Source organism: Meriones unguiculatus, chromosome 6 (assembly GCF_030254825.1).
Source record: "Meriones unguiculatus strain TT.TT164.6M chromosome 6, Bangor_MerUng_6.1, whole genome shotgun sequence".
NCBI classification, from domain to species: Eukaryota; Metazoa; Chordata; class Mammalia; order Rodentia; family Muridae; genus Meriones; species Meriones unguiculatus.
Genome location: NC_083354.1, coordinates 122,802,270 through 122,825,139, shown reverse-complemented (window position 1 = coordinate 122,825,139; position 22,870 = coordinate 122,802,270). Strand labels below are relative to the sequence as shown.

The window sequence follows — 22,870 nt, the reverse complement described above, 5'->3', positions numbered from 1 at the left end:
TATTATTTCCCAGCCAACTCTGTTCTCCAGTACTCCTGCTAAACGACGGCTAAAATAAGGAATAAACAAGCAGAGGACGGACGGGCTAGAGGGGAGGAACATTTCTGGTAAAAGTGAGGCATTTTCCTTCGTCCTGGAGAAACGCTTGCACAAGGAAATGAACTGCGGCACCACAGACACCAGCAGAGAGCAGGCCTGACCTGATGGAGGCATGCTAACCGCTCACGGTATCCGTACACCACCTGGTCACGGTGTCTCTCCACAGCAATGGAGCGCCTAAGACACACCATAATCACAGTGAACAATCTCAAGTTGATTTAGACTGAGTTTTTGAAGGCCTGGTTTGAAGGGTGCCGCACTGCTGTCCATCGTGGCACCCAGCAGCCATGTTCTGCTGAGCCCCTGAAACGGCTACAGCACCCCAACTACAAGAAAATGCTAGATTTCAAATACATTTCGCCAGTTTTTATGCTAAGCACACACTGGAGGAAAAAAAATCTTAAACGCTGGCTAAGTTAAAAACAGTATTAATACTTTGTTGATTTTTAATCAGGTCACTAGAAAAAAAAATCTCAAAAAGCACATTGTAAATACATACACATCTGATTTAGATATACATTTCTGATCTACATTTGCTGTAAAGTACTGATATAAAACAAAATACATACTTGAGAAATGTGGGGCAGGATATCATAGTGAGCTACAGACAGGCCCTACCTATCGGAAAGTAAGCCTTTGCCTCTCCTCCACCTAACACCACAGTCAGTCACTTCCCTTAATAAAGTGCTTGGTGGAGAGAAAATCCTCAATTTTCTAAAATCTGATTAAATGGAGGCATCCAAGATTCAAGGTGAAACTGCAGTACCAAGCAATGAATTCTCAGCCAGGCGTGAAGGCTCCAGTCTGTACCAGCACTGGGTGCAGATCATCAGCAACCACGTGGTGACCTAGAACCCCAGTCAGAGATCTGACCATGCGTCTGCAGCTAGCTGGGTTACACACAGTGAGGTTGAAGCTAGTCTGGATATTTGGGGCTGGAGATAGGCTCAGCATTTAGAGCACTTGCTGCCCTTGAGGAAGACTCAAGTTTGGTTCCCAGCTGCGGAATGGTAATTCACAACCTCCTGTAGCCCCAGTGAGAGACCTGACGCCCTCTTTGGGCTTCTGCATGCATGTGGTGCACATAAGCTCACAGTTTACAGTAAGTGCAAACAGTTAATAAATGCCCCTGGGCTCCTTGGGACACCTAGCAGCGGCCTAATATGCAACTTTAAAGATCCTTGAAACACTAAACAATAATTATCTGTCAAATTTGGTAGTTACAGAAAATTGTCCTTTTTTACAAAATAGAAGCTATCTAAGAGGCACAGCTGTCTCCGAGTCATCCACGCTTTCAGTCTGTGGGGCTTTAACTCTACACTTGGCACTTTCTATTTTAACTCACGAAAATTCTGACCTCTGAAGTAAATCAGCTCTGGAGAGGAGAAAATGTCAGGAGAGGAAAAGGTGTCAGAAGATGGCTCATGAAGCCGAAGCATATGCAAATTCAGTCAAAGGAATGACTTCATGAAAGTCACTCAGCTGCTACAAGCAAATGAAGGGAAAGGCAGACATGGAGAGTTATCAAAGGTTCGTGAAGAAGTAATCATACCCCAGCAATTGGGCAACTGTGCTTTCCACAGAGGCCAGCTGCTCCATGGAGGTTTAACCGGAGGCCTGTTCCCTGCAGGTGGACGCACGTGGGAAAGTGCATAAAAGCCACTTAGGTTAGAAGCTGGCTTTCTTTACAGTGCTTTCATTCCCCATCTTGCTCAGACAATGTTAAAAAAAAAAAAAAAGGTGTAAAAAGCATAAGCAACATCATAGATGTTGCATGTGCCTATCACTAAAAAGTCTCTGGTTTTCCATTTTCTAATTACAAATTCCATACACATGGCTTGAGATGTATGGCCAACTCTCTCCACAGATTTACAATGTCTGCTAATGATTCTACCATACTGGATAAAGGCAAAGTGTCAGCAGATGACCAACTCAGGTTTCCAAGAAAAGGGATTTCAGAAGAATTTTAAACTGCTCATGAGATGGCACAGAAGGATAATAACTAATAATAATAATAATAATAACAACAATAACCATAACCATTGATTCTTCTGCATCTTTTATTTATTTTTAGAAACCTCAGCGAGGAAATGACACAGGAGCATTATTACCCATTGTCTAGACCTCAACTTCTGTTCTCCTTTATGGTGAATGTATTTGAGGACCAAATTAAGGAAAGGAACACAAATCCAAATTACACTGATCCTAAGAACACACTGTTTCAGGCCCTAAAAACTCTACCAGAACTTTCCATTTGAGAGAATAGCCCAGGAAATGGGAACTATGGAGACCATGCAACAGCAGTCGTTCAGCAACTTGGAACTTGTCTATAACCCGAGGGACAATCCATTTAGGTATAAGCTCCTCAAATGAGCAACATGCTATCCTGGTGCACAGTGCACGGATGGATGTCTATTTCAGGACTAACCCTCCTTCACTCTCTTCAGACTCCTTAGTGTTGCAAAGAGTCTGGTGCGCTAAGTCCACTCTGCAAACCTCCTGGAAATACAGAACAGAGAGGATGTGTCCTGTGTCTCAATGCTACAGTGCAATAAATGAGATATGGGTAGCCTATGCCATTCTGTCAACTTTGTACTCACAGCCTGCTAAGCCTCAACTGTTTCCTTCATCCTCTATCCATCCTCCCTTGAATTCAGACTGATCCTCCGTATCTTGACAAGGACGATTGCTTTCCCCTAGACACCCAAAGGACGGGTCTCTATCCTTTCACAGTTTATCTTCACTTGGGCTGTTTTCCTAAAAGCAAGGCTGTTTCCTCTCCCTCAACCGGAGGCACAGAGAGTGCCTCCATTGTGTGAGAAATATTCCCTGAAATTAAGGAAAGAAAGTAGAACTACAGTAACCTTGTCTGACACTAAAATCAGTGAAGCTACTTTGTAAACTTGGCAGCAGGTAACTGAACGGCAGCCCAGAAGGTGGAGAAACCCCTTTCTTTAGATAATGAAATGAAGGCCCTGAGCCTAAGAGAGTGAATCAAGGCAGGGATACCAAAGCTCAGGCTCCAAGCCTGTACTTCCTTTCATACCATAGTTTCTAAATACTGTGGCTTGGGGAGGAGGACTGTGATAGTAAAGCTACTTTTATAGAATACTGAGTTTTCACTTCCTCACCATGAAATGTTTAAGGAATATAACTTGTTCTTTAAAAATGTAAAAATTTGCTGGGCAGTGGTGGCACACACCTTTAATCCCAAGCAAAGGCAGGCAGAACTCTGAGTTTGAGGCCAGCCTGGTCTACAGAGTGAGTTCCTGTACTGCCAGGGCTCAGGGCTCAGGAGTGGGTGGGCAGGTAGGCAGGGTGGGGGTGGTAGAAAAACTCAAGAAGAGTCTCAACAAGCCTGTATGCATGCAGCAATTCAGTTGGCAAATTATATGGTTATTTCCAACTAATGGAATAGCCTCCCTGAAGCCCAGCACGATCTTGAACTACCACTCAATCATATGTGAAATTCAGTGTGGATTTGGTAGTTCTAAAGCAAAGCACAACAGAACGACAGACTTTTGCTAGGGCCCAGGGTGAGTCATTCAGAAAGAACCAATCTGGATAATGCAACCTCCGCACATCTGGCAACATGGGTGGGGGTGGGGTGCCCAGCTTCACCAATCAGATTTACTATTTCGTGAGTCGGGTGAAACTTCATAATATGCAACCTGTTTCCTTGAAATAAAATAAAATTTACATTCTTAAGTACACTTGCAGTAACAATTATTGTCAGGAGGTCATAAACTACACCCTAGAGAAGAATGGACATGGCCAGGGTTGTGTTACCCCACCTAATCCTATCCCCTGGGACCAGTACCACTCTCCATGTTTCACTGAAGGATCATGTTCAGGGAGGTCAAATCACTTATCCGATATCACCAAGCTACTTAGGGGGGAACGGGGATTCAAATACCCTCTGACTTTATTTTCAAAACAACTGACTTCGTCAAAATCTGAAGACCATACGACGTTAAGCACAAACAGGGAAGTAAACACCTAGAAACACACATTCAGAAACGAACCTGCAAAGAAACACAGCTCAGATGCCCACGTCCACAAACTTGTGAAAGCTCTTAGTTTGTCTTTTGAGGTGTCCGCATAGAGAGTAGTGCCCTTGGGGTCCGCACTGGCCTCCACTCAGAAGCTAGAGCCGCTACTATCCTCTGAATGCCTCTGGGAACTCTTTTGGGGACCACTACAATACCCTCAGGGAGCCCCAACAAACTGTGCTCATCTTCCGACTGCTGGAGGGAGAAATCAGAAACTAGCATTGTAGAGATTTTTTTGGTGGGGGGGTTCAAAACAGGGCTTTTTTTGGTTTTTGGTTTTGGGGTGTGTGTGTGTGTGTGTGTGTGTGTGTGTGTGTGTGTGTGTGTGTGTGCGCGCGCGCGCGCGCGCACGCGTGTGTGGCCCTGACTGTTCTAGAACTAGCCCTGTAGGCCAGGCTGGCTTCAAACACAGAGGTCCATCTGCTTCTGCCTGGGATTAAAGGCGTGTGCCGACACCTCCTAGCACAATCCCTTCTTTACTAACATACTTTCCCAAACTAAGTCACAATCTGCCGTGGGGGTACTAAAGTTAGCCCACCATCAGGTTTTGTCCCTGAGTGGACAGGAAGGAAAACTTCTAAAGCTAGCTCTGAAGCTGGCTCTTCATCAGGACCTTCAGCTCTGCTGGCAGCTGCTCAGTGGGCTGACTTCCCGTTTCCCATCACCCTCTGAGCGCCCTAGAGGAGACTGTGAGGGCAGATTCCAGAATCCCCTTCCCGAGGGCTAACCATTCTGTCTGCTCCGTCCCAGTCACTGGGTGCGTATGTCGTGCCACCTCTGCAGGGCTCCTGAGACACTGGATGCCACCGAATGAGCAACTATAGCTTCACTCTGGCAGCCAAGGCAGGCTGAAGCCTGGTGTCCTGAAGTCACCCGGAGGGCAGGCCCTTTCCTTCACACAGCTTCAACCCTTTCTGCTCCCGCTACCGGTTCCTGCAAGCCTGGACATCTGGTTCCTGCTTCCCCCTGCTCCATCTGTCCTACGACGGCATGATGGCCACTACTAACCCCTCACCTAAGTCCCATTCCTTAAAACAGAATACGAGGATGCCAACATTCTCCCGCTGGCTGGAGTCTCCCCTCTCACAGCTGCTTCTCCGTGCCGCACACACGCTAAACTCCAGGTGTGGATGTTTGGGGAATCACCTTACAACCACAGGAAATGTCTTCCGGGTCACTTCCCTCAGGTAAGTCCTACTGGAATTTCAAGCACTCTTCCTCCACAGGTATTTCCTCTTCCGGGACATCTGTCACATAAGCTTGGGTGATCTTTCACTCTGTTTTGCATTTTCACACACAGGGCATGTTTTCCTAAATTAAGTTCATCAGGAAGAAGTAGGGTGCCATAGGGTACCCCCTGCCTCATGAAGCCCCGCAGATCTAGGGGGATGAACGTGCACTTGGAAAAATCTTTATATGAACACCGCTCTTCAAGGGTCAAGGCCATGAAGACCAAAATACACAAAGGGGGAAATGCCTTAAGTAAATAAAAATTGGCAAAGCTAACAACAGTCTTAACTTACAGAACACTGTGCTCCTTGGTGCTGGCGCGCAGCTCTCAAACCAACTCCTACAAATTACCATTCGCTGTCACGTCTTACAGCTTACAACTTGAGCTCACACTCTCAACAGTTGGTAAATTAAGTACTATAGAAACACATATTTCACAGCTTCCCATAGAAGATAAACAAAAGACGACAGAACGGATGCCGGTGCGCCAGCGCTTGCTGGAAACTAAGTTTCAGTGTATTTTGCAGAGAAAAGGGGAGAAAGGAATGGGGAAGAGGGGAGAGGAAAGAGATATTAACAACAACAAACCCCCGCCTCAAAAAGAAAAAAATTCCTGATGAGTGGAACTCCTCTCAGTCAACTATATGACTTCAGCTTCAGACCTAACACAATTCCCAGGACATAGAGATTAAAGAATTCTTAAATGAATAAGCTAGCAAGCGAGTAAACAAAGGCAACCTAAGGGTGGAGGTGATTCCGAGGCAACCTACAAAGGACAAATTTGTTAAGCGGGTTAACTGCACTCAATTTCACACTGCGACGCGGGCAGGCAGGCAGGCTCAGCATCCCCTTACCTGATGCACAGGCACTTTCTGCGGGGTATTCTGGGGTGATGGGTGGAGTTGTGCCCAAGGCTGGTGATGGGGGTGTGGAGGCGAAGACTGGTGCAGGCCTGGGTGGGGCTGTAGTGGAGGACAGGTTGGCAGCTGCTGAAAAGACGGCTGCTGACCAGGATGCTGCTGGCCAGGCATCAGTCGTTCCTGGATTGCTTGTGGATCTGCAAGGCCAACACCAGGACAGCCATTTGGTCTCATGTGCCCGGTCAACTCCCTTGGTGCCGAGGACATGGCCATGAATGGACGAGGCTGTTGCATGTTTCTGGGGCCCATATTCCTCTGTCCGATTCCCATGGCACCAGGGGGCTGGTGAGACGGCTGAGGGTGGGGCATATTTGGATAACTGCCAACTTCCATTGGCATCCCAGCACTTCCGGGCCTGACTTGCGGAGGAGGCGTGCCTGCTGGATTACTCATTGCTTTCATGGGTGACATGGGAGGTGGAGAGGCATAAGTTCCCTGAGGCTGTGAAGGATGCATAGTTTGTGTGTTCATTTGGTTAAGTGAGCCACTGGCGTGGATGGGCTGCTGGTGCATTAATCCCTGACCACTGTTTGCCGGGAACCCTACAGCATTGGGGTATCTTGGTACGGACTGATTCATTGGAGTACTGTTTGTAAGGCCTAAATTTTGATTCATCCCTGTACTGTTAACTAATCCCTGATTTAGGTTACTGTAAGGATATCGAGAATACTGCCCTGAGTTGTTTACAGTAGGGGAGGGGACTGTCTGGCTCCGAGAACTAAAGTTAAGGGTTTGTGGCCTGACAGCCCCTTGTTGAGGAGGATTTGGGGAGAATCTGGGACTGTGGGCAACGGATTCTCCGTGGAGAGCAGTAGGGGGGTGGTGGTGAAACTGCTGCACTGGGTGGCGCAGGGAAGGTGCCATGCTGGGGCTCTGCTGGGGCATGTGCGACAGGTGGCCGGGTCCTGAGGTGGCGATGAAAGGGTTTCCCTGACTGAGGCTCTCTTGACCTTGGGAAAACTGGCTCATCCTCTGCTGTGGCTGGCCATGCTGCTGCATGGGAAAATCCCCACGTGCCATGTAGCTGCCCATCTGCTGCATGTGCGGAGGGTGGCCCTGCACCGCCGGCCCCGGCGGCGCTGGCTGCGGCTGCTGTTGCTGGTAGGGGGCCCGGATCTGGTCTGGTACCTGAACAGCCCGAGGGCCCCACATGGAGCCACTGTCCACAAAAGACTGGCCGTGCCTTTCATTCTGCATGCCGGCGTAGACTCCCATCTGACCACCTCCACTGCCTCCGTGTGGCACCTGGGGCACAGGGGGGGTATGATACTGTGAGTGTGGAGATGCCAACCCATTCCCGGGGGCGTTGCCCATCATTCTGCTAGGCTGATCCATCAGATGCATCTTTTGTTCATACTGATTATAGTGATCAAAATGGGTCAACTTGGTTTGACTTTGATTGGTGGAAGGATGATGAAGGGATGGCTGTAAGGAGGTAAAACCTTGGTCTATGGGCATTTGTTGGCTCATGGGATTCACTGGGTTTTCAGGGTAGCCACATTCCCCAAGGCCTTCGAGGCCTTCGCTGAATATATTCCCATCCTCGCCAAAGAGACTCATCATTCCTGGATCCGCCATCTTCTTCTAACACACGGCTCCTCCAAACACAGCTTGGGAGCTTGTCTGTGCTTCACTTCACTGAGGTGCTTGTCCTCAAAACCTATAATCCTTAACTAATCTTCTTCATGTCATTCTAAATTTCTTTAATTCTCTTGGACCCCGCAGTGTCAGGCGAAGTCTGGATATAGGTCCTGGAAGGGAGTGGGGGTGGGGGATAGGAAGAAAGAAAAAAAAAGAAAACAAAGAATTAGGAACAGATGATAAAAGCTGCCAGTGTTTTACACATTTGAATTTAGTTTCCATCAACAGTACTAATCTAGGCCCCTTGCTGAGCAGTATTTTACAAATCTAGTTCACTTTAAGGGAAACTCATTAGCTTCTACCAGAAGCATTCTGATGGGTTACGTAGAGAGCCAGCAAAACACTAACCTTAACCTTAAATTAATCCATTCACTACACTTCCTCACATTCCGTTCTCAGACGGAACAGAACAAAAGAACACAACATGAAGCAGCAGCAGCTGCCACAGCAGGCAAGCAGATGTATGGATGTAGCCAGCAGCCCATCTGCTGGGCTAAAGCCCTGGAAATGCTCAGGCTCCCAACAGCCGCCCTTAACCTCACTCCCCTGAGCAGTAATCAGATGAGCGCGGCACCGAGGACCGCGAAAAGCCCAACTTAGTTAAATTGACTGGAGGATTACACAAATACCAAAATCAGTCATTTTGTACAAATTAGATATTTACAGCCCACATACGACTGCGTGACAGCAACAGAGGCATCTAACAAGAAAGCACCCATAATGAGGTTGAAAAGCAAGCCGGAGAACGGCACAATAAATTCATAATTTCATTATGCTTAATAGCAGGAATAGGCAAGATTCAGAAAGAGACTACAAGAAAAGCTTTTCATTCTCCATGAGGACCAATTTCACTCGTGGCTCTGGGCCCATCGATGTTCCAGAATTGTGGGGCGGATGGTAGCTGGGTCGAGACACCAACTTTCGTACGCTCCACCAATGGCTCTGGTGAGGGCTAGGAACCCCAAGTGACCACTCACAGAAACTAGCCATTAGATGATGACCATTATTGCTGGTAGGGACAGAGACCTCTTCAGAAACTAGCCAAAACTGGATGTTACCTTAACAGGGGAAAAAAAAAAAGTTAAAAATATCCACCAAACGGTTTTAAAACCTTACAGGACAAAGCAGGACACAGCAGGAGGGTGTGGGGCTAGCTGGCGCATCCCTCTTCCTCCCATGCTAACAGTATGGCTTCCCAGCCCTCTCTGCCTTCTCTATAAACTCTTTCTGATCGATTTGGGGTCAGATTAAAATAACCAATTTGAGTTGAAGAATGCTTCAACAACCAAAATGAAAGGCTGTGTTTTGTTCGCTGCTTATTGAATCAACAACCTAATAAAGAATGAATTCACATAAGAAAAACGCCTAAAATCTTAGACATCTTTGGAATTTAACCCATTGATTTCCTCTTAGAAGAACGTTCGGCATTGTGTGATGCTAACCCACTCACTTGGGGCAAGGAAACCACGGTGAAGAATTTCCAGCGATGCTCTAAACAGACTCGGTCATGAGTTTTACCGCACACTTCTACAAGAATATGGAAATGACCAACTCTGTGAGGGGTCACCCGGTGAGACTTCTACCTGCCCTATTCTAACATATTCGTAACACGGAGGAATCTCTGTTCATGGAAATGTAAACAACATTCCTGCTCACTGTCAGCAGTACAGACATGACACCTGAGAGGGTCTCTGGGTCTGAAGCTTTCAGGCGACAGCTGTCAGCTAACGTCAAAGGTCTCCTCACTCTGCCACTAACTGCCATAAATTTTCAGATCTACTTTCTCCAAATACAAAGGTCAGACAGGGGAGGATCAGGTACACACGAAAGCCATTTTGCTGAAAATGTGCTGCTTTTCTACAGAAAGACTAAAAGATCCAGAGCAAGTAGAAAATCTCCAGTGCCAAATACAACAGATATTGATAAATTGAATTTGTACCTAATCTAAAAAGCTTAAAAATTCAGTCTTCATTTACTCGAGGCTCACTCTTAACTTTCAAGGAAGTAAATACTGCAGTAGGCTTGATAATAGCTTACGCCAGCCAGGAAACCCACTTAGCACATCAGCTTAAGGGAAGTAATGTCACCTATATGTTCTGGAAGACTTTGCTTCATGTCCCACCAAGTGTGGGGGAGGGTGATGCCACTGCCTGGATATAACCTGGGCCCCTCTGCCCTGGGGGGAAAGGGAGGCCCCGGTACCCTCTCCTGCAGGACCAGGAAGCCCGGGGCATTGCAGAGCCAGCTTGGAACAGCCACAGTGGGGCTGACATTTGCTTTTTATCGGCTAAGGGTCCGGCAGAAGGGGAAAGGAAGTTAGTTGCGCAGGCTTGAGAGGACACAAAACAGAGGCTCACTGAGAGTAATTATACCCGACACTTGGCTTTGTTCCCCTCCTTCCGGTTCCCTACTCATTCCCCATTAAGAATCCATTCCCGGAGGCATGAAAAATGCCAGCATTATATGGCATCAAGTAAGCATGTCACCCCACTGCAGCTGTGACCACACTCAGGTGTGACCCGGGCAGAGGACTTACAGACCTGTGGCTCTGCAGTCCACAGGGACGGCTAGCACTCCGCCCACCAGCCACCTTGCTTCTTTTCTGACCTCGAGGACCAACTGGCAACTGTGCCAAGAATTCATCTGATAACTGTGGTCCGTACTTCCGATCTGAGCTAACCTAATTAACTGATTTTGGTCATCTTTTTATTGAATTAAGACCATCTGCATGCCCACTTTCCCAAGTCGCAGCTGCGGCACATAATTCTGATTTTTATACCATGTTTAAAGTCATACCCCGCTTTGAAGGCTTCGCCCTTCTCTTCAGTCGTTGTCTACGCTGCCTATGCCTACATAACCACTATCAAGAGGGCCACCCTGAAGAGTCACAATCAGAAAAAAAGAAAAGTTCACTTTCTAGTAGCTCTGCATCAAAAGGAGCCAAAAGAGAGAGAAATACATTTTAACATTTTTCATTTAGCCATTATGAACAGTATGAAACCTGGGGTGTGAGCTGAAGGAGAGGTCACAAGATGCATGTGTTCAGAGGTGAAGGGGCACAGGCTGCCGCCCAAGAGAACATTCGGCATGGACAGAACAACGCAATGCCAATTACGAGCATTCTGAGGATTTTCAGCCTTCTGCACCGCGCTCCTCCTCACAGATGAAAAACCCTTACATAGGTTACAAGTACTCAGTATCTTAGAAAATACATTTTAATGGGAAACAGTTCCCCAAAATGAAGAGTGATGAATGGATGAGATGCAGCATGAAAAGACTAAAGGCCAACATGAAGTCCACTTTATTCAGAGATGGCTCCAGAAAACAATGCTTCTTCACCAGAAGAAGCAAATTCCTTTTAAGGAAGTTTCCGCCTAAGTTTAGGGCCAAGCAGGTCGGAGAACCAAGTGGGGGGCTGCTGGTAATTTCCCTGGGAATAAACAGGCAGATCTAAGCAAACAAACAGCACAAAGAACCAGCAAATGCACTGAGGATGTAGCTCAGAGTACTTGTTAGCATGTACAAAAAAATAAACCCTTGGCTCAATCCCTAGTACCACAAGATTCCTATTTTTTCTTTCTTTCTTTTTTTTTTTTTAAATTAAAAGGAAAAAAAAAGAAATCAGCAGTGAGGGCAATGAATACACAAAAAGTTAATGGGAAGTTATCAATATTTGAGGATTATGTAAGAGGACTTCACTATTGGTTATTTTTATTATCTAGGGTCACACTGGTTATTTAATGCAGTGACTTTTCAACCTCACCAAATTTAACCAGTTCCTACTTACTCCAGGATTCTGAAAGCACAATGGCATTTGTGCACCTGAGTGTCAATGCGGTACCATGACACAGACTTCTTATCACAGGCATAGACCAGCAAGGAAACAGGTGAGTTCAAAATGCAAAAACTTCCTCTGGTTCAACCATGTGGGTGGTAGAGCTCCTCCATGAATGTCCAGCACGCCTGGGTATTTGCCTGTGAGATACTGAGGATTCCTTGGCTGCTGCTAGCTTCACTTTTGCTGGCTCTTTCAACTTCTCTCCTCTACCTCTGAAGGACCCAAAAGGAACCGGCAGAGATTCTGAGCGAAGAGAAGCATCCATCAGAGTTTCCAAAGGCATGCCCAGCAGCTGGAACACAGCACATCACCCACCCTCACCACAACCCAGAAAGAGGCCACTCTGCCACCAAGGAGACAGCACTATCTAGAGAAGAATGGAATCCGCATGGTGATAGGTGGACACACAGAAGATAAAGGGCTCGCTGCTGAGCTTGGATTCAAAATGAAAGCCCTAAACAGAGGCCATGAACAGCCATCTCCCAACCCCCCCAACACAGCCTCCAACAGACTATCTGGAAAAAGGAAAGTCCAGCCGGGCCAATGCTTGCCTTTGGGAAAGGCGTCTGTCCAACTGTCAAGCATCCAAATAAAAGAATCAAGAAGGGCCTCCAAATCACAACATCCGGTCATCACCAGTGAGCTTCAGATCTGCCTCCTGGACCAAGCAGAACCCTTCCAGAACTCGCTGGATTAGTTTGCTTGGTCACTGCTAATGTGCCACGATTGTCTGGCCTGAGCCAGCAGCCACCCCGGCCACAGGTTGCCATTTCAAGCCACCAGAACTAAACAAACCTTAAGATGCAGTTCTTACTCTTACAAAACCTTATTCTAGGACTCCAGACCACAGATGCAACACCTGTGTCAGTGCAGAAAGCCCACAGACATCAATGCTACACATTTCTTCTTGAAGGTCCTTTATGAAAAGAGACCACTATTTAGTGTCCATATTGGTCATGAAGGTTTGTATTGCTTCAAAGGCCAATAGCATCTCTCGTGATACAATATGTGGTGTTTTTTTTCACATGTTCATTTTAACTGTACTTTCAACCTATAAAATCCCTCCTTTCTCTATTTCCTAACACAGACTTCCACTTTGATAATTTTAGCTGTGAAGATAATAATTACTATACAGAAAATTATTTAGAAAGATGTGAGTTCCTTCTAAAGACCTCCGTTAGTCCAAATGTATTAAAAATAAAACTGGGTGCTGGATGTGGTGGCACACACCTTTAATCCCAGCAGTCAGGAGGCAGAGGCAGGTGGATCACTATGAGTTCAAGGCCAGCCTGGTCTACTTATATCAAATTCCAAACTCAGTGCTACTGAGTGATACCATGTCTCAAAAAACACACCAAATAAATGATAGATAAACAAATGGACTAATTAATTAATACGTAAATAATAACACAAAAAACAAGGTACTGGTTATTGTGCAACCTAGGGTAGAGTACCCATTTGGCAAGTATATGATCCTAGATGTGATCCCCAGAACCACAAAGTGAGTTTTAAACCTTAACATACATTGCAGTTGATGGCGTTCGGTTTTTTTCAGCAGCTACTATCCAATCTTGATGACACACAACACTAAACCAAACAGATGTGGCCCCTTCCTCAGGCGGCTTGCTGCTCTAGCAAATCCCCTCAAGTATTCTCAGCTTGCTCAGCTTGCTTAGCCTGCTGCAGGTGTGTCTGGATCTGGACCCACCACCACCACCTCCTCCACCTCCTCCTCCTCCTCCTGCATCTCCTCCTCCTCTTCCTCCTGCTCCTCCCGCCTCAGACTGACTGCTACAGAGTCAGGCCTCTGTGGGTTAGTGAAGGATATAAAATCGAAAGGCCACCTCTCAAGTCCCAAGCATGGCCAAGCCTTTGTAGTGCTGCTACAGAGTGAGTCATTTCTTGATTCTTGTGAAATCCTTGGCTCTCAGGATCCTGTCTAAATGTTTGAGTGTGGCTAAATGCATGGTGTTATCAGGTACTCCTCCATTCTGAGCTCCCCTAAATCTTTTCCCTTTGCCACAACATTCACAAATATCCCTCTGAGGTACATTAAACCCTGGAAAATTAACAACCATGCCTCAGCTTTCTCACTGGCAACCTCATCCCCACACTGTGCAGCCTGGCTTCTTTTCCATTTAGGATCCTTGTTAGCCCCTGTCTGAAGATGCTCCCGGATCCACTCCTGCCCTGGGAAGGTCACTTAGCCCAGGGTTACAAAGCACCACACATTCTGCTGCACTTTCTTGTTACCTTGACTCTTCCTAGAGACTTTGAGTTGGGGCCTTGTTTCCTTGACTCTTTCTTGCCCTTTGAGTTGGTGTCTGAGGACAGGAACATTGGACCTCAGCTGGCTACACGAAACACAGTCCCAGACCCTCCTGTAGAATCTACCTATGAATGTTGGGGTCACCCTGATCTCAGAGTAGGAGATTTTTCTCCACCGCAGTATGGAGGACCAATCAAGGGAAAACAAACTATAACAAGTGGCACTTGTTCCAGGGATCCAAAGCAAGTGATACAATGATAAAGCACTTAAAGGGGGAGGGGAGAAGGTTGCCCTGGAATTTACAACCAACAATGCTGACCTCATCCAAAAGTTTCACCAGTTCTTACTGGCAAATGTAAATGTTTAACAGTTCATAAGCAGTGAACATCTAAGGGTGGTTTGCAATATGTCCACGTGCTTACTGATCATTTTGGTAAGAAAAGAATTCAGTTAACAATAGTGTAGTGCTATGTTACATAATGCACTATTTCGCAGGTTTCTTGCAGAAACCTTTCAGTTATTTCTACATAACCTTGAGATATCTGGATATTCTAAACTGCCTTTCAGATGAAAATGCCCCCAACCCCCATTAGTTGAGAACCGACGTTTTGCTTTAAAGGCAGCAAATCAAACAGTACTAAGCTAACAGCTTAAGACATGGAAGGCCCAGGGCATTTTTTTCTAAATGATCAAAATGATCATATTGGCCCATCCCCAAGTTATGCCACTCTGGTACAAAATCAGAAATTATATCCTTCAGAGAAAGGCTCTCACACTCTGCAACTCAGCCTTAACTGTCACTCCCTGAAGCCAGCTGCCTGACAATGGACCACGGGCGGGCAGGCAGCACCTGACCTTCGCCCACAGGCAGCTCATTTCCTACCATACTAGTGAAACAAATTCAGCACGGTCTCCATGCTGCATGCAACTCAGCATGGCCCCTCAAAAGACTGTCACAGGGTCTCGTAACACCAGAGCATTCAACATTAGGCAGCACCGAGACATGAGGACACACACATCCATATGTGCTATTGTACGGTATCCCTGTACATAACTAAAATGTATCTGTAAAACGTGTATCTCATCTCATAACTTTTTAATGTTATCGTGAATAACTTTAATTAACTTTAAATTGGAGATTTAATGTAAAGACAGAAGAGCAAATGAAGAGGCAGATTCAAAAATACATAGACCTTTAATGAAGATAATTTAAATTTCAGACTCAACCATCCTACCAAACACTGAAAAAAGACTAGTGTGACTTTTCTAAAACTTCCTGATTGCTAATCTTACTTACTGTTATAAAATACCCTGGGATATTATAAACAAAGGCTAATGACATCACATTTGTCAGCCTAATTAAAAAATAACAGAAAATATTTCTACTCATATTTTATCTATTTTGAGCGACTGATTTCCTATATACATATCTATCTGAGTGCTAAGCCTGCTAGGAAATGTGAGTGAAGTAGAAGAATCAGGGAAAAGATGCCGTGGGGCCACCCTTTGCCCAGGTACCCAGGCATCACAGACTCCTTAAAGACACCGGAGACAAGGACAAAATGCTAAGGGCAGCCAAATTCCTGTGGGGAATGTACTTTTGGTTTACCTTTTTGCAGCTGAACCAGCCACCTGCAATGGGCATTTCCTATTTCTTTTACACTAAATAAGTGTTGTGAAAAGCTGAAAAGCACTTTTTTTTTTCCATATTTCAGAGGAGGCTTAAAAGTGTATTCAATTGGGCTGGAGAAACAGATCAGTGTTAAGAGCACTGGCTGTTTTGTTTTGTTTTGTTTTTTTTCCCCAAAGGGGAAAAAAAGGCTTTGATTCCCAACATCCACATAGTACCTCACAATAACCTGTAACTTCAAATCCAGGGGATCTGACACAGTCTTCTGGCCCCGGTGAACACCAGACACATATATGGTGCATAGACATACATGCAAGCAAAACACCCATACACAACAAAATAATTTTTAAAAATGTAAATGTACTCAGGGCTACCTGGTTTAAAGGGCAGGCTCAAGGGGAGGTTAAAGGGAATTTCTGATATACGGTGTCCTAGCCGACGCTCACTGGAGACTACATGAACGAAGAGCAAGTTCACCTGGCTCACACTTCCACACTGTAGTCCATCACTGAAGGACGCCAGGACAGGAAACCAAACAGAACAGGAACCTGGAGGCAGGAGCTCTGCTCACTGGCTTGCTCCACATGGCTTTGCTCAGCCTGCTTTCTTATAGAACCCAGGACCACCAGCCCAGAGTCAGCCCACAGGACAAACTTACGAAGGCATTTTTTCTGTTGAGGTTCCCAACTCTCAAATGACTATAGTTTGTGTCAAACTGACGTAAATCTACCCAGCATAACTAGCTAACAACATCCTTTTCTCTGTTTAAAAAACAAACAAACTGTAGGCAATACTATCGGTGAAAATGCTTTGTTCTCTTTGCAAATCAGCATGCATGTGGTGGATGGCAGCCTTGTCTGCCATGAATAAACTTGAGCACAGTGGCAAGTGCCACAGGATAAAGGCAGGAGTTCCTCAGCAAGCTGGATGGCTTTCTAGGACTGACTGACGCCTTGGGCACCAGACTAATGGCGAAGAGAAATCCATGGGAATCATTTAGGATCAGATTTCTGGAGAAGCAAGCAGTGTAACAGACTAAATCTTAAAGGAGGGTTGAGATGTTTGAAGAGCATCAAAGAAAGTGTTTTAGAAAACTGCCTCAGAAGGTTAGTTAGATCCATAGCAAGAATGGCAGAAAACATAGCTAGGCACTCCATAAGTGACGTGCTCAATTCTTATTTCAAATGGATTCTGTTGGCGAGTAAGAGGGAATTAAGGCTGGAATGCATGGCGAATAGTTTCATACCCTCTATTTTATAATTATTTCTAAATTTAACATAGCTGTAAAACATCTTTATCCCTACATTTCCTATATGCTGGTATGTTCTAGAATAATTAAAACTGTTTGTTTCATGCAGCTAAACCCACCTAAGGAAATCTACTCATAAGCTAAGTCTAACTTTTTTTTTTTAATTACGCTGCATTTTGTAACAAACTCTATTATTTTTCCACATCACCGTGTTATTTTGAGAGCTGACTGTAACGACATGATTCTGTCTCATCTTAACTCCCCTGAAACATCACCCGGAAAGCCACTTCTGACTCTGTACTTTATGTGTGAGTGTTCAAGATTACTAAAACTAGGCAGCTGCTGTAACTTGCAGGTAAACCTTATTTCAGTGTGAAAAGAACTCTTCCTCTCAAATGTCGGCAGTGTGTTCGTTCTGACCACATGTTAATTTTCTAGGTTCACCTTCAGTTGGCAAGCAGGACAGACGTCAGTGTAAGCATAGTGAGAGGAGCTGCTGGGACATGAAACTGCCTGGGAAGTTTAATAGTTACATTTTGTACTTGGTTCAATCAAAAAATTACATAAAGAACCAGATACCTACTTGGCCTTAATGATACAGATTTTACCAAAACCTCAGACAGCTGCACTCAGCCATTTCTAAGACTTTATCAAACTTAACTATATACACCTTCTACTAACTGAATTATGACTTCTGTTAAAATTCTAAGTTATTAACCTATCCACCTTTCAAAGCTCCCGTCCTGACGTCCATGACAGCTACGAACATACAAAATTCTCTACCTCATGACCATTTTTCAGAGGTAATTTTAAAAGGTTTACCATAAAATGACCCCAAAGAGTCCCGCTGGGTATGACAGCACCACCCTTAAACCTCACTTATAGGAGGCAGAGGAAGGAGAATCTCTGTGGGTTTGAGGCCAGCCTGGTCTATGTAGCAAGTTCCAGAACGTCCAGGGCTATGTACTGAGATCTATCTCAAACAGACAGATGGAGAAAGAAAAAGAGAGAGAGAGAGAGAGAAAAAGAGTTCTCACTATTTACTTGGTTTCGTAACAATGGAAACCAGTGGCAACAGCAAACATATCTCATGTTTTCTTCAGTTTGTTTGTTTGGTTTGGTTTTTGAAACAGTGTTTTTCTGTGTCCTGGTTGTCCTGGAACTCCACTATCTGGTCCTAAAACTCTACTATCCCACAGCAATGAGACAGCTTCTGGTAAAATTCTTAAAATACCACTTTATACTTGAAATTGTCTGGACCACCAGTATCCAGATAACTTGCACTGGATACATGCAAACCCAGTAATTACCACAGTTTGACCTACCACAATCACATGCCATCTAGCAGAATGAATGCAAGTTTTCTGTTTCTTACACTATGATGCAATCCTTTCTATTCTTCCTATTGTTCTTTAGCTAAATGACCCACTTAAAGGTGAAGCTGTGAGTATGGGCTATATTTTGTCATTTCTTTCCTTACAAACTATCCCAATATTCTCAGTGTGTCTATAATATGGCCAATGTTGCCATAGGTTGGGCACATTATAAAGGGCTGGGCATGCCATGTCTCAATGCCAGCCCCATAGCCTAAGAGTAACTGCAGAATTTCTGTCCTATAATATCTCAGTACATTAGCACCTCCTTTTGCAGCACAAGAGAGTCCGGGGCCGTGCTGGCTACTGAAGGCTTTCCTCACTGAACTGAAGACGAAATTACAACATGGATGTCTCTGCTAATTCAGAAGAACAGTAAGCTCTGACAACTTTGCAGCTTATGCTTGTGTAAAGACCTGGTCTGATCTTCCCAAACCTAAGGAGGAGAGGAAGTATAGTGGTGTGTTTCCCACCAATGGGGCCAAAGAATGCAGCAACCCTCTACCCATATTCTGAATGACCCCCAAAAGAAGTAAGTGCCAGGCAAGCGCTCCTCCAGCTGAGCTACATCCTCAGCTATTAAAGAAACTTTTAAAAACTCAAGTTCTGTCACAATGGCTCCAGCCAGAACTTAACAGTCATGTGACTGCTGCTACTTGAAATAAGTAGAGAAAATACAGAGCTTTTTCATCATGGTGTAAAATTCACAGACAAGAGCTAAGGGGTTAGGGCATGTGTTTATAGTGTGCAAAGCTCACAGTTTGACACTCAGCACCAAAGGATAACAACAACAAAATTTACTGGCAATGACAGTCTAGACTACCTAAGCTAAGCTCAAAGAGCAAGTAGGAAAATGGCCAATGCAGAGAGCTACAAGTAAAAGCTCTGCCCCTGTGGCTGAAGGGAACAGAACACACTCAGATGTACTCACACACTTGAGGGAGGCTTTAGGGGTGGGGCCCATATCAAGAGGCCACCATGATTGTTCCTGAATTCAAGAAGGCAATGGAAAGGCCTTGAGCTGCGCTTGCAGAAAATAAGACTTCAGAAGGAATTGTAGTCCTAAAGCATGGAGCACAGATTAGGGAAAATAGGACTTAGTTTAAGACAAGAGCCAGGAAGATCACCCCTTGAAGAGGAGATGGGACAGCCACCAACCACCTTAGCCTCTGGATAACAAAGAAGGACCCAGAATCGCAACTGGGATTATGGCCTGATTGAATGTATGGTTAACATCACTCACTAAACCATGGAGCACACAGGAGAGGCAGGATTTGTCTGGGTAGGAAGAGTGGTATAAGGCAAATTCACAGGGATCTCCCAAAGACAGCGTAATATGAGATCCAGTGACCAAGGAATATTGTTCCTAATAGCTGAAGAGAAGACTCATCAAAAACTAGTATTTGTCTACTCAAAGGGAAGACATGGAGTTTGGTTCAAACGAAAGCCATATGACCCTGGGATGGTGCTTTGCCCTCTATTGACCTCAGTATAAATGGGAATGAAAACAGTATTTACTTCGGAAGAACTAGGAGAATCAAATCAGATGCATTAGTATTTGCAAACAACAATGCCCAGCTTTTGGTGAGTACTAAAAGCATTGCTAGATAACACATACAGACACATGTCAGCACAGATGCAAAAGGACAGGAGCCACCAAAGAGGAAGGACAGGAAGGAAGGGCCCAGGGCCGAAGAGAACCAGCTGGAAGTCTGGTGGACACAGCTGGCATGGTGAACTCAGAAGGGAGCCAGATGGCCTCCGTTTTAAGAGATGTAGACCAGGCATGTGGCACTTGCCTGTAATCCCAGCACTCAAGATAGGCATGAGGATCTGGGTTCAAGGCCAGCTTTGACTATATTAATGAATTTGATACCCATTTGGGCCAGGAGACTTTGTCTTGAAAAGGCAGGTAGAAAGGCAGGCAAAAGAGAGAGGAAGAGGAGGGGAACGGAGACAAAACACCGTGAACCACACAGAATGCATGCTATCTGTTCTTTTAGAACCTTCTTTGCTTTGTAAAGTGCTATCAACACACCTATGTCTAATTCCTGAAGAAGAAACCAGACTGTGTAAAAAGCACTGACACTGAACTTCCATGATCAGCAGTCAGTATGAACAAACACTTCTGTGCTTTCACCTGAAAAAAAAATAGTTTCTTAAAAATATATTTGTATTTTATGTATATGGGTGTTTTGCCTGACTTTCTGTGTGTGTGTGGGAGGGGTACCCACTGCTCCCCTCACCTGGAGTTACAAATAGTTGTGAGTTTTCAGGTAGGTGCTGGGAACCAAACCAGGTCTCCTCAGCAAGGGCAGCCAGTGCTTAACCTCGTCACCCCTAGCCAGAAAATTGTAAACATGCAAAATGTGTCAATCTGGCTTTGACCCATGGTCACAGCCTCTCAGCCTCCAGGTTTCAGTGTCTTACCTGCAGAAGGTAGAGAAAGAGCCACTCGAAGAAGCTCATGGACCTTTTTAGAAACAGGGTCTCACTATGCAGCCCTGGCTGTCCTAGAACTTGCTATGCAGACCAGCCTGGCCTCATATTCACAGAGAGCCGCCTGCCTCTGCCTCTGGGGTGCTGGAATTGGGATTAAAGGTGTACACCACCAAGCCCAGCTGGGCAGCCTGGGTTTGTGATAGAAACACCCTCTGAATGCAATGAGATACTTCTAAAACTCACACTGCTGATCAATTTTTCAAGAAGTAATAACTTCAAGAAACAAACATAAACTGATAAAAAAAATAAAGTGACTACACAGACATGTCAAATGCATATTATTTCAGTTCAGTGATGCCTCAGTCAGTGAGGTTTTTGGGATTTTTTAATGTTGTTTTTACTAGTGTATGTGTGTGTGTATATGTGTGTCTGCCTGTGTGTGTGTGTGTAACAGCATGTATATGTACATACACTATGGGTGTGGTGGGTGGGTGAGAGCCTATAGCAATCAGAAGGAGGAGATGAAAAGCCCCTAGAACTAGAAACTGTTAGCTGCCATGGGGGTTTAGCTCACCTGCAAAAGCAGTGAGCACTCTTAACTGCGGAGCCACCTTCTCCATCAGGACCTACTTTCAGTAGATAAACTGTGTACTTCCGGGGCTAAGGAAACGCACTTCTCAGACTGCATTCCCTTCAGACCCTGTGCCCCTAAGCACCTACAGAAAGGAAAGTAGGGCCATGGACACCTGTGGGCAGAGACAACTGCACGCCTCCTTTGTATGTGGGCCTGAGACAGCAGGGCCAGCTGAAGCACCGTCTGACCAGAGTGAACACGCATGGGCTGGCAGCCATGTCCTCTCCCTCCAGTCACCAGAAACACAAGCATCCCACACAGTTCGCACAGTTGCCGTCCTTGGGGTTAGGCTCAGAACACAACTACTTCCTACTTCACCATGTTCCAACAAGAACCACATCCTGAACACACTGCACCCACTTCCCAATAATTGCCTATGAAAATAACTTTACCGACAAGGGAACTCCACAATTTCTTTTTTTCAATAAGCAAAGCAGGTAAATGCCACCAGGGATGCTGTGACGATGGTTTAGTCACTCTGGACGATAAAAGATAAGTGAATTTCTAACCTCCACTGTGGTTGTCTTAATGGTCTTCCTTGGGCACTTTGTTCCTCAGAATCCCTGACAATACAAGTGTTAGAGTACAGCACAGGTTCTCAGCAAGACAACAGGAAGTCCCATTCCCAGGCTGCCCTTAACATCAGCACCTACAACCTTACTGTCACAGGAGATTCCAACTGGCTCCTTTACCATCCCCATTCCAATGGTCCGCCATCAGTTCCCCCACATGTGGAATCTAGAGCCTGCTTCTGAGGTCGCATTTGCAGGGTCTGGGCGCTGCAACCCTCAGTCCTCTCCCTGGAGAGGGGAGGAGGGCAGTTCTGGGAAGCTCAGGCTGTGGAGCCCCCTGTGGGGTGGCTCCTACAGCTTTTTATCCCCAGCACTTACTGGCAGTGACCACGATTAAACAGGGGGATGAGCATCCTGCTGAGGGAAGGAGAAGCACAGGCCTTGGGGGTGCTGCAGTTGCTGCTCTTGTAGAGGATCAGGGATTCAGTTCCCAGCACCCACATGACAGCATCTGGAACTCGGGCTTAAGGGATCTGATGCCCTGTAATGATGTCTATAGGCACTGGGCACATGAGTGGTACACATACATACATGAAGGCAAAACACTCACGCACATAAAATATGTCTTCGAGAGAAAAGACAACAGTCCCTTCCAAAAACAGTTCACCAAAACTAGAGCTTCTAGCTTTTGAGACAGTACCAGGTCAGCAGAGCAGCACACCACATTCTTTGTTTCTGAATCCATCCCAAGGCGGAGGCTGAGGTGACTGTCACCATTTGACAGAGCTAACAGCCACAGACCCCTTCCAGCACAGGTCCATGATTCAACACCAGCATTCTTTCATCTTTGATTTCTACTGACCGTTGCCAAAAGTTAAGTTTATAAATGTTAAAGTTCACTTATAAAAAAATCACTAACCCTCAGGGATTAATGTCGTCCAATTGTGACATCTCTTTTGACACTTTAGAGGAGCTTAAAAT

The 22,870-nt window shown here is 45.4% G+C and overlaps 1 protein-coding gene across 5 annotated transcripts in view; it reads right to left on the bottom strand.

Moving 5' to 3' along the window:
• Chd7 (chromodomain helicase DNA binding protein 7) overlaps positions 1-22,870 on the bottom strand; it is a 178,495-nt gene that overhangs the window by 111,133 nt on the left and 44,492 nt on the right. For all 5 annotated transcript variants that reach the window (XM_021645015.2, XM_021645021.2, XM_021645020.2 and 2 more), the window contains exon 2: positions 6,236-8,052. In XM_021645015.2, coding sequence (XP_021500690.2) covers positions 6,236-7,879 — 1,644 coding nt within the window. In that variant the 5' untranslated portion in view covers positions 7,880-8,052. The remainder of the gene's footprint in view (positions 1-6,235; positions 8,053-22,870) is intronic.